Source organism: Nerophis lumbriciformis, linkage group LG34 (genome assembly GCF_033978685.3).
Source record: "Nerophis lumbriciformis linkage group LG34, RoL_Nlum_v2.1, whole genome shotgun sequence".
NCBI lineage: Eukaryota > Metazoa > Chordata > Actinopteri > Syngnathiformes > Syngnathidae > Nerophis > Nerophis lumbriciformis.
The window spans coordinates 3937168-3953534 of record NC_084581.2 but is presented as its reverse complement, the minus strand read 5'-3'; the positions used below and the strand labels follow the sequence as shown (position 1 = coordinate 3953534).

Sequence of the window (16367 nt, the reverse complement as noted above, 5' to 3'; positions counted from 1 at the left end):
AGACAGTAGAGATGCGCGGTTTGCGGACACAACCGCGGAGTCCGCGGATTATCCGCGGATCGGGCGGTTGAAATTTAAAAAAATTTGATTTTATCCGCGGGTCGGGTCGGGCGGTTGAAATAAAAAAAAATTTGATTTTAAATAGATTCAGACGGGTGGCAGTTAAACCAATTCGGAAATATATATACATAGTTAAATGTTGTTACCCACATACGAAAAACGAGCAGGCACCTGCAGCATATGCCACAACAGAAGAAGAAAAAAAAAAGAGATGGACACTTTTACGGAGCAGAGAAGGGATGCCTCGTCGGGGTCCGGGACCAAGGCCCCTTCCCCCGAGAGGGCCCCACCGGGAGCCGTAGCTGAGGCGATCCGCGAGAAGGGCCCGACGCACGTCCAGGGTCACCACCGCGCCCACCGCACCGACACCCCGCCTCGTCCGCCTTCGCCGCGGCCGGCGTCACGCGCAGCAGGTAAGCAGCTTACCTGCCCGCCACCCCCGTGGCCGGGGGCTCGTAACAGGGGTCACTCCGCGCGCTCCGCCCGCGCAGCTTACCTGCCCGCGCAGCTTACCTGCCCGCCACCCCTGTTGCCGGGGGCGCGTAACAGGGGTCACTCCGCGCGCAGTGCGCTCACGAAAGGGGTGGGGCTCACCCTGGTTGATATAGACAGCAGGACGGTGGCCATGGAAGTCGGAACCCGCTAAGGAGTGTGTAACAACCCACCTGCCGAATCAACTAGCCCTGAAAATGGATGGCGCTGGAGCGTCGGGCCCATACCCGGCCGTCGCCGGCAGCGAGACGTGCTTGGAGGTGCGCTCAGCGCGGCTCCCATATGATTGCGCACTGGTGTGCGTCTGGGCCGTGACAGCGTGGCACGCGAATGTCTGTGCTGCATTGGATCAGTCTCCTTTCTTTAACAGGCAAAAGCTTTATAACCTCACTAATACCTTGCATCGTCTATATTAGATATATAACAACGGGCGGGTGCGGGCGGGTGCGGGCGGGTGCGGTTCTGATTAAATGTTAGATCGGGTGGATGGCGGATGGTTGACGACTTTCTGATGCGGTTGCGGATGAAATAATTGCCTATCCGCGCATCTCTAGCAGACAGTAAGCATGTTCTTTCAAATAGCTTATGTTACTAAAAGTTCTGGAAGTCGGATGTGGCTGTGCAGAAAAACAGAGCAGTGACAACGAACACAAGAACACATTTTTGTGTGTTGTGTGTTGGGTTTTTTTGTTGATGTGCATGAGAAACAAATCCTCACTTTTAGCACTCAAACTGTGCATTAAGTGTTTGTCTGGTGATTATGTAACCACACCGACATTACGTGCCAGCTTAGGAGGCTCTTCTTCTGCGTGGCATAAAAAGTAGGATATACATTGGAGTGGGGCTATACTGCAAATGTCACATGCTAGGCAATGTTATATGGAAGTATTATTGTAGCAAAATTATTTGCAAACGTGTATCTCAATCTGTGTGTGTGTAACTAAATTGACGTGCATGTGTACTAATGTGTGTGTCTGTATATTAATCCGAGTGTGTGTAATCAGATCCGCATACGTGTGTTTTAAGTTGTCCATCTGTCCCTAATCAGAAATAACCCTCGATAGGCTGTCTACTTACACGTGACTTTTGCGTCACTTCTGCCCTGTACAATTTGTGAGTGTATAATACAACGTGTGCATGTAATACAATCTGTGTGTGCGTATCTGAGGTGTGCCTACATTTAACCAACTACGGAAGACACCGCGCAATTTAAACCATACTTGCCAACCTTGAGACCTCCGATTTCGGGAGGTGGGGGGAGGGGGTGGGCGTGGGTGAGGTCGGGGTGGGACGGGGGCGTGGCTAAAAGGGGAGAGGTATATTTACAGCTAGAATTCACCAAGTCAAGTATTTCATATATATATATATATATATATATATATATATATAAAATAAATACTTGAATTTCAGTGTTCATTTATTTACACATATACACACATAACACTCATCTACTCATTGTTGAGTTAAGGGTTGAATTGTCCATCCTTGTTCTATTCTCTGTCACTATTTTTCGAACCATGCTTAACACCCTCTCTGATGCATTGCTGTGTGGCACGCACAAAAGTGCTTTCATCAAATGCACTAGATGGCAGTATTGTCCTGTTTAAGAGTGTCACAACATTGCTGTTTACGGCAGACGAACTGCTTTACGGTATACAAAAAAGTGACTGCTGTCGTTGTGTGTTGTTGCCGCGCTGGGAGGACTTTAATGAAACTGCCTAACAATAAACCCACATAAGAAACCAAGAACTCGCCCTCCATCATTCTACAGTTATAACGTCATTGGGCAGGTACGCTTTTTTATATTGTGGAGGACCTGAGTCAGCCTGAATTTCGGGAGATTTTCGGGAGAAAATTTGTCCCGGGAGGTTTTCGGGAGAGGCGCTGAATTTCGGGAGTCTCCCGGAAAATCCGGGAGGGTTGGCAAATATGATTTAAACTAATCAGAAACAACGTACAGCTGAGGTGCGTAAAAGAGAGACGCCAAGACCCGCCTAACGTTGTTTCTGATTGGTTTAAATTGCGTAGTGTCTTCCATGGTTGGTTAAATGTAAGCGCAGTGGACTGATGGCTTGGTCTGGGATTGGATATTTGGATCAATCAATCAGAGTTACTCGAACTACGGCAAGTTGCGGAAACCAAAGTTTACTATTATTATGAAAAAATTAGGGCTGCAACTAACGATTAGTTTGATATTCGATTAATCTGTCGATTGTTACTTCGATTAATCGATTAATAATCAGATAAAAGAGACAAACTACATTTCTATCTTTTCCAGTATTTTATTGAAGAAGAAAAAAACAGCATACTGGCGCCATGTTCTTTCAACTTGCCAAATAAAACAAGGAAAATGTTACAAAAATGCACACTTTTGACACCCCTGCTATAGATAATAAAAAATGTAATCTGATAAATCTATCGATAAAAAGCAGAGCCTGACGACGCATGCGTGTTTATCACAACTCTCTCACTCTCTCTGTCTCTGCCCCTCCCTCACCAATGCTGCTGCGCACCTTCACAATTTGTTTTGTTTTTAACCTTCTTAACCCTGAACGTATATTGAAAATACACGTTCCCTCAAAATGCCGGACATTTGAGGCATTTAAGAAACACCGCCCGGACAGCCCCGCAAAAGAGGACATGTCCGGTGAAAAGAGGACGTATGGTCAGTCTATCCTAGCCCGTTAGCTGCTAGCATGCTAGCAGCGATCGGTTTCACCGGACATGTCCTCTTTTGCTAGCATGCTAGCAGCTAACGGGCTAGAATAGACTGACCATACGTCCTCTTTTCACCGGACATGTCCTCTTTTGCGGAGCTGTCAGGGCGGAGTTTCTTAAATGCCTCAAATGTCCGGCATTTTGAGTATTGTTTACACAACGTGCAGTATGCTACTTAATATGTCCGTGTGGAAACTCGTTCGGTACACCTCCGCACCGAAACCCCCGTACCGAAACGGTTCGATACAAATACACGTACCGTTACACTCCTATTATTTTGATTATTGTAAATGTTGCAGTTTATAAATAAAGGTTAAAAATAATAATAATAATAAAAAATAAAAAAAATAAAAAAAAAGTAGCCTCTGCGCATGCGCATAGCATAGATCCAACGAATCGTTAACTAAATTAATCGCCAACTATTTGTATAATCGATTTTAATCGATTTAATCGATTAGTTGTTGCAGCCCTAGAAAAAATATATATGTATTGAATGGGAAATATAAGCGGGAAAAATGTCAAGTGCGGCGTGAGTTAAATTGAGTGACCGTGAACTGCTCAGCGGCCTAGTGGTTAGAGTGTCCGCCATGAGATCGGTAGGACGTGAGTTCAAACCCCGGCCGAGTCATACCAAAGACTATGCTTGTCAGAATTGGGGGTTAAATCACCAAATGATTCCCGAGCGCGGCGCACACTGCAGCTCACTGCTCCCCTCCACCTCCCAGGAGGTGGAAAAAGGGGATGGGTCAAATGCAGAGGGTAATTTCACCACACCAAGTGTGTGAGTGTGACTATCAGTGGTACTTTAACTTTAAGCTTAGCAGCTTTTAGCAAGTGTTTGAGCATGGTCCATCGTTGTTGACTTCAACGCAGAATAACATAATCAGTGACTGCAAGGCGCCTACTAGTGGAGAGTATAAGGAAAGGCAAGGGGGACTTACTGACAGAAAACTCTGTCACATATAAAAAAACGACAGGCAATAAAGGTTTCCTGCTTCTCACAGATCATAGATACATACGCGCAGATTGTATTACACGCATGCACGAATCTGGATGCGCTCACTCAAATCGTACACGGCAGAAGTGTCGCAAAAGTCTCGTGTAAGTAGACAGCCTATCAACGGTTCTTTCTGATTAGGGACAGTCAGACAGACCATTTAAAACACACGTACGCAAATCTGAATACACTCAGATTATTATGCAGACTCACACATTATTACACACACGCACGTCAATTTAATTACACACACACAGGTTGAGATACACGTTTGGAAATCATTTTGCTACAATAAATCTTTCATAATGTTAGGCCATGCTAGGCAAATACAGGTCCAGTATTGCCAATACTACGTAAAAAAAATATTTAGGCCAAATAGAACATTTTCCTAAACAAAGTTATGTGTGAACAATATACAAATAAAACAATACAAGACAATATCTACAAATTAATATTGTTTCACCTTTTATTCCATGCAATTGTTTGAGTTAATAGTGCATATTAAAACCAAACAGAAGTATAACCATATTTGCCAACCCTCCCGGATTTTCCGGGAGACTCCCGAAATTCAGCACCTCTCCCGAAAACCTCCCGGGACAAATTTTCTCCCAAAAATCTCCCGAAATTCAGGCTGAGAGGGGGCGTGGCCTCCAGCTCCATGCGGACCTGAGTGACGTGTTGACAGCCTGTTCACACGTCCGCTTTCCCACAACATAAACAGCTAATGATCGAGGGCGAGTTCTTGGTTTCTTATGTGGGTTTATTGTTAGGCAGTTTCATTAACTTCCTCCCAGCGCGGTAACAACACACAACAACAGCAGTCAAGTAATCGTCTACCGTAAAGCAGTTTGTCTGCCGTAAACAGCGATGTTGTAACACTTTTAAACAGGACAATACTGCCATCTACTGTACATGCATATGTGACTCACCCATAATGTGTCACATTTTTGTGTTGATTTATTTATTTTATTTTGTGGTTTAAATTCGTTTTTGGAGCTGTCATTACACATTTATCAGTATTCACATTGGTCAGTAGGGGGCAGTAGGGCGTTTCTTCCCAATTGAATGCTATCACCTGCAGACCGGAAGTGTCTTGTCATTCTGATGAGAGCGACCAGTCTGTGAACAATTGAAACGTCCTGTGTGCTTTTTCCTCTTGTATAACAGGTTAGTTTTGGTGAATCAACTCACTGAATAATATCCATGTGATCTTTATAAGTTTAAGTACACATTCTGATGGTGGAGCCTAACTTGTTGTAGTTGTTGTTGTAGTTTGTATTTGTGAATGAATCCAGTGCACAACTGCAGTAATCAATACAAAATGGCGACGTGAGTGCGCAATGTTTATATAGGAACTTCTGATCCTAATTCAGACTCCCAAATTAGAGCTCCCGTTTTCTTATTGAATTTATAATGTATATTTGTATAATGTGTGTGTTCTGAAATAGTGACAGAGAATAGAACAAGGATGGACAATTCAACCCTTAACTCAACAATGAGTAGATGAGTGTTATGTGTGTGTATATGTGTAAATAAATGAACGCTGAAATTCAAGTATTTATTTTATTTATGTATATATATATATATATATATATATATATATATATATATATATATATATATATATATGTGTAATAAAATATATATAGCTAGAATTCATTGAAAGTCAAGTATTTCTTATATATATATATATATATATATATATATATATATATCTTAACCACGCCCCCAACCACGCCCCCCGCCCCACCCTTGACCACGCCCCCGCCCCCCACCCCCCACCTCCCGAAATCGGAGGTCTCAAGGTTGGCAAGTATGAGTATAACATAAAATAGGGTTTCATTTAAATATTTGAATACTATCACGAACTTGAGTGTAGATATTAGTGAAATAGATATAAATATAGTTTAGAACTAAAAATATAAATCCCATGATGCTAGTTTGAGAGTATGGATATGTACAGTACATATACATCCTACATTGCGTGCATTTAATGGAGGTCAAATCCACGATGGGATTTCGTCACAAACTTCCAAACATATTAAATAAACAGCAGATTTATTTAAAATGACATTTGTACCCACGAGTGTGCCAACGTCTAATAAAAACAATAAGTCTTTCCTCTGGATGTTGAGTTCAATGACTTGCGCAGTAGATAAATGGTGCGTTTAAGTACTTAAATGACCAATGTTATATGTTGCTTTTATATGTGAACGAATTAGCGTACCTAACGAAGTTAAATATTTTTGAAATGTGAATTGAGGGCTATTATAAAAAAAGAAATTATAGTGTATTTGTAAATTAAGCCAACGTACCTCCAAATCCCGGTCTTAGCCTGTTGTCGTAACCGTCAAGAAGTCTGTCTAAAATCCGCGTAAAATTCTCCGGATAGATCCTTTCATCCTTCCTTGTGTTTTTTACACTGGAGAGGTAAAATCAAGACACTTTAGAGACTTAAAAAAAGAAGAAGTTTGGTCGCCACGGTCAATGTGGGACTCACCAAGTCGCCAAAGAGAAAAAGTAGACCAAAGCCAGAACGCAAGCGGGACGCATCGCTGCCACCATCTCCTTCTTGTTGGCAGGACGCATCTTTGCATGCCATACTTTAAGCCTCTTCACATCGCAACACTCCCAGGTTGCCTCTTCGGAAGGACGAGAGAGGAGATGCGAGTTCTCCCGCAGGCTCTCCTCCACCGCGCCAAATATGCGCGGAGCAGATCCTCACCTCCAAACCTCTTCCGGCTTGGATTTTCTCTGCTGCTCCAGTTGCAACATTCAGTAGTCCTGCTGCTGCTTCATCCACTTCGCAACCCCACCTGCTGTGGTCCTACACAGCGTTTCAACACCTCTGACATGCACCTTGTGGAGAAGCATGATGTCATCCTCCTCATCCTCCTCATCCTCTCATCCTCCTCATCCTCCTCATCTTCTCGACTCCACTCAACATTTGCTGGCTCCTGACAGGGTGACCTCCCCTGCTGCCTTGCATATTTCACACAAGGCACTTTCTTCCATCCAGCAATGTGCTGCTTTTTACTCCATTTAGCTGGTGGGGAGAAAAGTAATCCTGTTTGGCATTTGATACTGTTGATCATGTAATTTTAATCAAACGTCTTTCAGCTATTGGTTTTTCTCAGCAAGCAGTTGGATGGTTTGCAAATTACCTCACAAGTAGAACTCAGGCTGTTCAGATAGAAGGTTCCTCCTCGGACGTACTGCAAGTGAAAAAGGGTGTCCCTCAAGGTTCTGTGTTGGGCCCCTTATTATTCACTATTTACATAAATAATCTTGGACAGAATATTCCGAACTCAACTTTCCATTTCTATGCTGATGATACTGTCATATACTGCACAGCACCCACTCTTGCTGAGGCTTTTAAATATCTACAACATGCATTTGACAGAGTACAAGAACAACTTTGCTATCTTCAACTGGTTTTAAATGCAGAGAAAACAAAGTGTATGCTCTTTACCACATCAAAAACTGTAAGATCATCACTGTGTGAGAACATTTTAACAAGAAATGGGCAACAAATTATGTTAGTATCTGCTTTTAAATATTTAGGATTTTTAATTGATGACCACTTGAGTTTTAAGGAGCACATTCAGTATGTTGTAAAAAAACTGAAACTTTTACTGGGATTTTATTATAGAAACAAGTCCTGCTTTTCTTTTACTGTGAAACAGAAATTGGTGGAAACAACCTTTTTACCTGTTATTGACTATGGAGATGTGTTGTACATGAATGCTACTGCTGGTTGTCTCCACAAGCTGGATAGTGTGTACCACGGGGCACTGAGATTCATTACCAACTGCGCTCCCCTTACTCACCATTGTGTGTTATACTCAATGGTTAACTGGACATCTTTATGTGCTCGACGCCTCAATCATTGGTATGTTTTCATCTACAAAACCATTCTGGGTATCACTCCATCTTATCTGTCTTGTCTTTTAACAAAGAAACAAGGAAGTCACAATCTTCGTTCAATGAATGTTCTGCAATTTGTCATCCCCAAAGTAAGAACTGAACTGGGCAAGAAAGCATTTAGGTTTTCAGCACCGAAGGCTTGGAATAACCTACAATCGAACATTAAACTTCAAACCCTAGTTACGTTGAATGAGTTTAAAGCTTCTGTGAAAGGATTGCAGTCTACCTTGTCTGTATGCACATGTGTCATGTGAGCAAGTTTTAATGTTGTAAATGTGATGTTTTATGTATTTGTTTACTGTTTTTAATGTAACCTTGCTGCTGCCCTCTTGGCCAGGTCTCCCTTGGAAAAGAGATCTTTGATCTCAATGGGATTTTACCTGGTTAAATAAAGGCTAATAAATAATAAATAAATAACTTTTATATGATCAAACTAAATAATGACGACTATGCCCCCCATTGGTGATGCAGGATGGGGGAAAAGAGGTGTGAGAAAGTGTAGAAGGAGGCAAACACTGCTGTAAACACGGACGCAACCGTCATAGACTGTACGATTATAATCACGCTTTCACCATTATCACCATTATGTACACTAAAAAATGATGGGTTGTTGTGATAACCCAGTTTATGAGTTGTGAGTGTTGGATTAAATTGTTCAGTTTTTTTAAAGAAGAGCAATCCATTTTGTGGGTAATAAGGGTATCATTTTAACTCATACTTGCCAACCTTGAGACCTCTGATTTCGGGAGGTGGGGGGGGGGCGTGGTTTTTGGGCGGGGGCGTGGTTGGTGCGGGGGGGGGGGGGGGCGGGTGGTGCGGGGGCGTGGTTAAGAGGGGAGGAGTAGATTTACAGCTAGAATTCACCAAGTCAAGTATTTCATATATGTATATAAGAAATACTTGACTTTCAGTAAATTCTAGCTATATATATATATATATATATATATATATATATATATATATATATATATATATATATATATATATATATAAGAGAAATACTTGAATTTTAGTGTTCATTTATTTACACATATACACACACATAACACTCATCTACTCGTTGTTGAGTTAAGGGTTGAATTGTGACCATAGGTAAGGTCATGAGCTTTGGGTTATGACCGAAAGGACAAGATCACGGGTACAGGCGGCCGAAATGAGTTTCCTCCGCCGGGTGGCGGGGCTCTCCCTTAGAGATAGGGTGAGAAGCTCTGCCATCCGGGGGGAGCTCAAAGTAAAGCCACTGCTCCTCCACATCGAGAGGAGCCAGATGAGGTGGTTCGGGCATCTGGTCAGGATGCCACCCGAAAGCCTCCCTCGGGAGGTGTTTAGGGCACGTCCAACCGGTAGGAGGCCACGGGGAAGACCCAGGACACGTTGGGAAGACTATGTCTCCCGGCTGGCCTGGGAACGCCTCGGGATCCCCCGGGAGGAGCTGGACGAAGTGGCTGGGGAGAGAAAAGTCTGGGCTTCCCTGCTTAGGCTGCTGCCCCCGCGACCCAACATCGGATAAGCGGAAGAAGATGGATGGATGAATGGATGGGTTAAATTGTCCATCTTTGTTCTATTCTCTCTCACTATTTTTCCAACCATGCTGAACACCCTCTCTGATGATGCATTCTGCTTCATCTCCTTGTTGTGTGCGCAGTTGTGCACTGCACTCTCTAAAAGCCGTAGATGTTATTGTCACATATGCATGTACAGTAGATGGCAGTATTGTCCTGTTTAAGAGTGTCACAACATTGCTGTTTACGGCAGACGAACTGCTTTACGGCAGACGAAAACGTGACTGCTGTTGCTGTGTGTTGTTGCCGCGCTGGGAGGACGTTAATGAAACTGCCAAACAATAAACCCACATAAGAAACCAAGAACTCGCCCTCGATCATTCTACAGTTATAACGTGATTGGGCAGGCACGCTGTTTATATTGTGGGAAAGCGGACGTGAAAACAGGCTGTCGACACGTCACTCAGGTACGCCTGAATTTCGGGAGATTTTCGGGAGAAGATTTGTCCCAGGAGGTTTTTGGGAGAGGCGCTGAATTTCGGGAGTCTCCCGGAAAATCCGGGAGGATTGGCAAGTATGTTTTAACTAGAGATGTCCGATAATGGCTTTTTTGCCGATATCCGATATTATCCAACTCTTAATTACCGATTCCGATGTCAACCAATACCGATATATACAGTTGTGGAATTAACACATTATTATGCCTATTTTTGTTGTGATGCCCCGCCGGATGCATTAAACAATGTAACAAGGTTTTCCAAAATAAATCAACTCAAGTTATGGAAAAAAAATGCTAACATGGCACTGCCATATTTATTATTGAAGTCACAAAGTGCATTTTTTTTTTTTAAAACATGCCTCAAAATGGCAGCTTGGAATTTGGGACATGCTCTCCCTGAGAGAGCATGAGGAGGTTGAGGTGGGCGGGGTTGAGGTGGGGCGGTAGGGGGTAGCGGGGGGTGTATATTGTAGCGTCTCGGAAGAGTTAGTGCTGCAAGGGGTTCTGGGTATTTGTTCTGTTGTGTTTATGTTGTGTTACGGTGCGGATGTTCTCCCAAAATGTGTTTGTCATTCTTGTTTGGTGTGGGTTCACAGTTTGGCGCATATTTGTAACAGTGTTAAAGTTGTTTATACGGCCACCCTCAGTGTGACCTGTATGGCTGTTGACCAAGTATGCATGGCATTCACTTGTGTGTGTGAAAAGCCGTAGATATTATGTGATTGGGCCGTCCCTTTAAGGCATGCCCCCAATATTGTTGTCTGGGTGGAAATCCCCCGGGAGATTTTTGGGAGGGGCACTGAAATTCGTGAGTCTCCCGGGAAAATCGGGAGGGTTGGCAAGTATGAATGGGAGACGCAACTGCTCTGTACTTCTCCTTACGTCCAAGTACCACGCCGTACAGCTGTGTTTAAAAAAAAAAAGTCATACATTTTACTTTTTGAAACCGATACCGATAATTTCCGATATTACATTTTAAAGCATTTATCGGCCGATAATATCGGCAGTTCGACATTATTGGACATCTCTAATTTTAACTGGGTTTTCAAAAATATGAACCATTTTTGGGTTGTTTTTCAATGAGTAACGCATTTTTGGGTAAAAGCCTTTTTTTATTAAAACGGTACTTTTTTCATGAAGGGAATTTTATTAAGGATTAATCTCATTAACATTATTTACAATCACACATCTTATGTACATACACAGCTCAGTGGATTTGTGGTTAGAGTGTCCGCCCTGAGACTGGGAAGTTGTGAGTTCAAACCCCGGTCGAGTCATACCTAAGACTACAAAAAATGGGACCCATTGCCTCCCTGCTTGGCACTCAGCATCAAGGGTTGGAATTGGGGGTTAAATCACCATATGATTCCCGAGCGCGGCACACACTGCTGCTCACTACTCCCCTCACCTCCCACGGGGTGAACATGGGGATGGGTCAAATGCAGAGGACACATTTCACCACACCCAGTGTGTGTGTGACAATCATTGGAACTTTAACTTTTACTTTAACTTTACATGAAAATATTTGTATAGAACTACTATTGTCATGATCCGCTGACCGTATCATGTTTGTGTAGTTTTTGACTCCCTCAGTTCCTGTGTTGAGCACCCTTGGGTTTGTGTTTTAGTAGCCATGACTGCAGATTGTTCTCACCTGACTCTGATTAGTGTTCGGGATGCTCACCTGCTTCTGGGCACTAATCAGAGAGCTACTTATTCCCTGCTGTTCGCCACACTCAGTCTGGCTTTCTTATTTGCTTCCACGCAACAGTTATACCGCCTATTAATTTGATCCCTGAGCTAAGCTTCGCCTTTTTGTTTGCTTGTTTACATGCTAAGCTTTTCTTGTTCGCTATTCCGTTAGCTTCCCGTGCTGTCGGCACGCTGGTGCTCTTTTGTTTGTATCCGGCATGATTTATGGACAATAAATCATTTCCTTACATGCGCTTGGCCTCCAGAGTCCTGTCTGCATCCTGGGAGAACGATCCACGCAGTAAAATGCAACCCTGCCGTGACAACTATGACCATACGCGTTTTTCTTGTGAGAAAAAATGTCACTCATATCTTGCTTTTGAGAATATTTGAATGGAATAAAACTAATTTTGATCAGCAGTTGGGAAGAAGTTGGACAAACCAGCAGTAAAATGTATCATTTTTAACCAACTTTTGGGTCAAGGCGCGCTAAATTGCGCAACCCAATAGTTGGGTTTGGAATAACCCAACATTGTAGTGAGCATAACTCAGCTTTTGTGTTAAATAAATTCAACCCAATAGTTGGATTATGAATTAACCAACATTGAGTTAGCATAACTCAACTTTTGGGTTAAATAATTGTACCCAATAGTTTGGTCGGGAATAACCCAAAATTCAGTTATCATAACTCAACTTTTGGGTTAAATAATTGTACCCAATAGTTTGGTCGGGAATAACCCAAAATTCAGTTATCATAACTCAACTTTTTGGTTAAATAATTAAACGCAAAAGTTTGGTTGAAAAAATTAACCCAAAATGTTGAGTTAAAATAACTAAAATAAAGGGTTTGTCCTTTTCTGAACCAGCAGTTGGGTTAAAATTGGGTTATTTTGTAATCCAACATTTTTTAGTGTGTGATGCACCGATTATACCTTTCTTATTTACCATTTACGTATTTGATATTTATTTATTTCCTCATTTATCTGTGGTGTGGCTCAGATGGTAGAGCGGCCGTGCCAGCAACTTGAGGGTTCCAGGTTCAATTTCAGCTTAGGCTATCCAAGTCACGGCCGTTATGTCCTTGGGCAAGACACTTCACTCACCATGCTCCCCGTCCCGCTCACTTGTGTATGAATGTCAATGAATGTTTGGTGGCGGTCGGAGAGGCCGTAGGCGCAAATTGGGAGGCATGTTTCTGTCAGTCTACCCCACGGCAGCTGTGGCTGCAAATGCAGCTTACAGTGTGTGAATGTGGAGTGAATGCAGTTAAAGTACCACTGATAGTCACACACACACTAGGTGTGGTGAAATTACCCTCTGCATTTGACCTATCCCCTTGTTCCACCCCCTGGGAAGAGAGGAGATTAGTGAGCAGCAGCGGTGGCCGCGCTCGGGAATCATTTTGTTGATTTAACCCCCAATTCCAACCCTTGATCCTGAGTGCCAAGCAGGGAGGTAATGGGTCCCATTTTTATAGTCTTTGGTATGACTCGGCCGGGGTTTGAACTCACGACCTACCGATCTGAATGATGGGTTATTCGTTTTCTCTGTCAATAACTGAGTGTCTAGAAAAACGCCATACAAATCTAATCCAACATTATTATTATTTTTTATTAACTCACAATTGTTTCTATTTTTTATTATTCATTGTTGTGTTACAGCTTGAGTATACAAAAAATGTGTTAGAAATTGCTATGAAATGAAAAGGGGTAGAATTAAATAAACTCTGCATCTTCTTACCCTTTTCAGACATGTTGTATAACGAGAAACTGTATCATATTGTAATTGTACGAATGTTCAAAATAAATTACACTATAACCATAACCATGATTGACTTCACAACTAAAATGTATACAATCACAGATAGTCCTCAGAGATGTTGATGTAATAAATAGAAAGTAATAGAATGTATAATAACAATACAAAATAATAAACACAAAATAGTATCAATATTGAATCAATTCATATTTTTTTTAAATAAAAGACTAACATTAACTTGATTAATCCACCAAGGGAAAATATTATGGATGTGGGTAGAAATAAGCTCAGCTGTCATCCATGTCTATTTAATCATTTTAATCATCCATGTTATGCTTTGTTAACACAATTTAGCTTAGTTATTATATCTTGCCTTTACTTTACGGTTGGGAGAGCGGCCGTGCCAGCAACACGAGGGTTCCTGGTTTATATTACCGTGACTGGATATTTAGTTTGCTTTAATTAAATGTTTTATAAACATTATGCTTTCTTGAACAGCTTAACACAAAAAGGGTGTTAACATGTTTTTAAAGAGAGTTTTAAAAATACCTGCAGTGTGTTGGTGTTTTGCCAGATTTTGTATTTTGTATAATACAGAATTAGAATTTCTGCTGTAGGAGCACTTGCATTAAGAGGGGGAGCTACACCATGTTTTGGTACCAGTTTTACGCAATAATAACACACAATTTAGATTGCTATGTTTATAGTTTGATTGTCAAAGACGTTTGGTCATGTAAAATATGATATTTGTACCTGAATAAATTATTTTGATATTCTGTATATTACATGTTGTTAATGGTATTCGTATCACTGCATGACAATTTTTTAACCTTCTCTATTTATTAATAAAATGCAATATTTAGCCTGCTAAACATATTATCATTGCTGAATATCAATCACAACAGATGATAAAAGAATATACAATATATAAGCACAGACATACTGCATATAGCGCCGTGATTACAAACAATACATTAGAGGCAGACTTTTGTTATCACATTACCCTCTTTGCCTTCATGGAAAAAACTATTGTGATGAGAATGTGGAGGCAGGACTTTTGACCCCCATCCATCCATCCATTTTCTACCGCTTGTCCCTTTTGGGGTTGCGAGGGGTGCTGGAGCCTATTGAGTATAAATTCACCATTGGAGCCTCTGACACCAATATTTAACTGGTTTCAAGATGGCGTTGCATACAGTGTGACAATTCAAATGGGTCATTTCTGTCACAATAAGTAAACACGTACACACACACACACACTCACACTCAACTACACTGCTGGAGGAAGTGGGACAAGCCACATGCTGCGTCACACATATCTCTGCACATGAATGTGTGTACTTCTGTTCAATTCTGCAGTACAAAATACACACAAACACACAGTTTGAGTTGAAAAAATATCTAGTAAATTCCTTACATGTGAAGAACATACACTCTTCCCAATTCCCTGCACTGCCGCCCACCCTAACCCACCCACAACACACACAAGCCAGGCAGAACTGTGGGGGATGACAAGTAGTCATGTGCAGCCTTTCTTCCAAGTGTGTGTTTTTGAAACATTTCATTACTATTCTTTTAATTGACAAACTTCAAATAGCATTTAATAGAAATTCAATTGTAGTTCAAAATGTATTCAATTACGAGGGTAGATAGATCCGTAAATAGATTATCTATCTGATAGATATATAGATAGATAGATAGATAGATAGATAGATAGATAGATTCCTTGAAACTGTCCCTTCATGCTTTGTAAGCCGCACACCCTGCAGCAGAGATAACTGCTATGATAACCTACTTTTGTCCGTGTCCGTGTCCGTGTCCGTGTGTGTGTGTGTGTGTGTGTGTGTGTGTGTGTGTGTGTGTGTGTGTGTGTGTGTGTGTGTGTGTGTGTGTGTGTGTGTGTGTGTGTGTGTGTGTGTGTGTGAGCGAGGACGGTAGAAAAAGGTAAAGCATGACCATGTGATCTAAGGAGTTGAGGGGGCGTGGCCGTGAAGGGTCATTACATTACCTTTTAGATACATGCTGAGCTTGGTGACACAGACACACACACAGACACACACGTGCGCACAAACGCACACACAAACACACACTAGCTGCCACATCAAGAACACAGTATGATCCAGTGTTCTTACTGTAATTGTACAGGCAATGTTGCATGTAAGATGTTTGACTTTACTAACTCATACCAGTGTAAAAATAAGTCAAGCACTGTATTATTAGAACACTTAACCAAATGAAAAAAAGGATTTAAATGCATAAATTTCATTTAGACTTCTTCATCGGTCTTCCCGATGCTTTGGTGTGCATTATTGACTCTCACACTGGTGTGCATCACTGCGTTTCCTTCATGAATCCTTGCTGCATAAACTGACATAAGTCGGGTGGAAAATGATGATATATCATGGGATGTCGCATATGAATGAGGTGTATTTGCATTTTGCTCGAATTCAGAGCATTGAAACAACATATTGCTGGTAAACTATATTGTTTTACTGTTTTGAACTGTTTGTTAATTAACTTGGTTTTAACTCAGTGTACGTTGGTGGTCCTCTGTGTGCTATTATTGATGTATTTTATTGATCCTTTTTTGTTTATTTATTGATATTTCTTAGGAAGCAAAGTATACTGTGTGTGTGTGTGTGTGCGTGCGTGTGTGTGTGTGTGTGTGTGTGTGTGTGTGTGTGTGTGTGTGTGTGTGTGTGTGTGTGTGTGTGTGTGTGTG

The 16367-nt window shown here is 41.7% G+C and overlaps 1 protein-coding gene across 1 annotated transcript in view; it reads right to left on the bottom strand.

The window, feature by feature from the left end:
• gabra4 (gamma-aminobutyric acid type A receptor subunit alpha4) overlaps positions 1-7192 on the bottom strand; it is a 46812-nt gene extending 39620 nt beyond the window's left edge. Inside the window, exons 1-2 of the mRNA XM_061929354.1 lie at positions 6768-7192; positions 6583-6689 (exon numbers count right to left, since the gene is read on the bottom strand). Coding sequence (XP_061785338.1) covers positions 6583-6689; positions 6768-6856 — 196 coding nt within the window. The 5' untranslated portion in view covers positions 6857-7192. The remainder of the gene's footprint in view (positions 1-6582; positions 6690-6767) is intronic.
• Positions 7193-16367: the final 9175 nt, after the last annotated feature.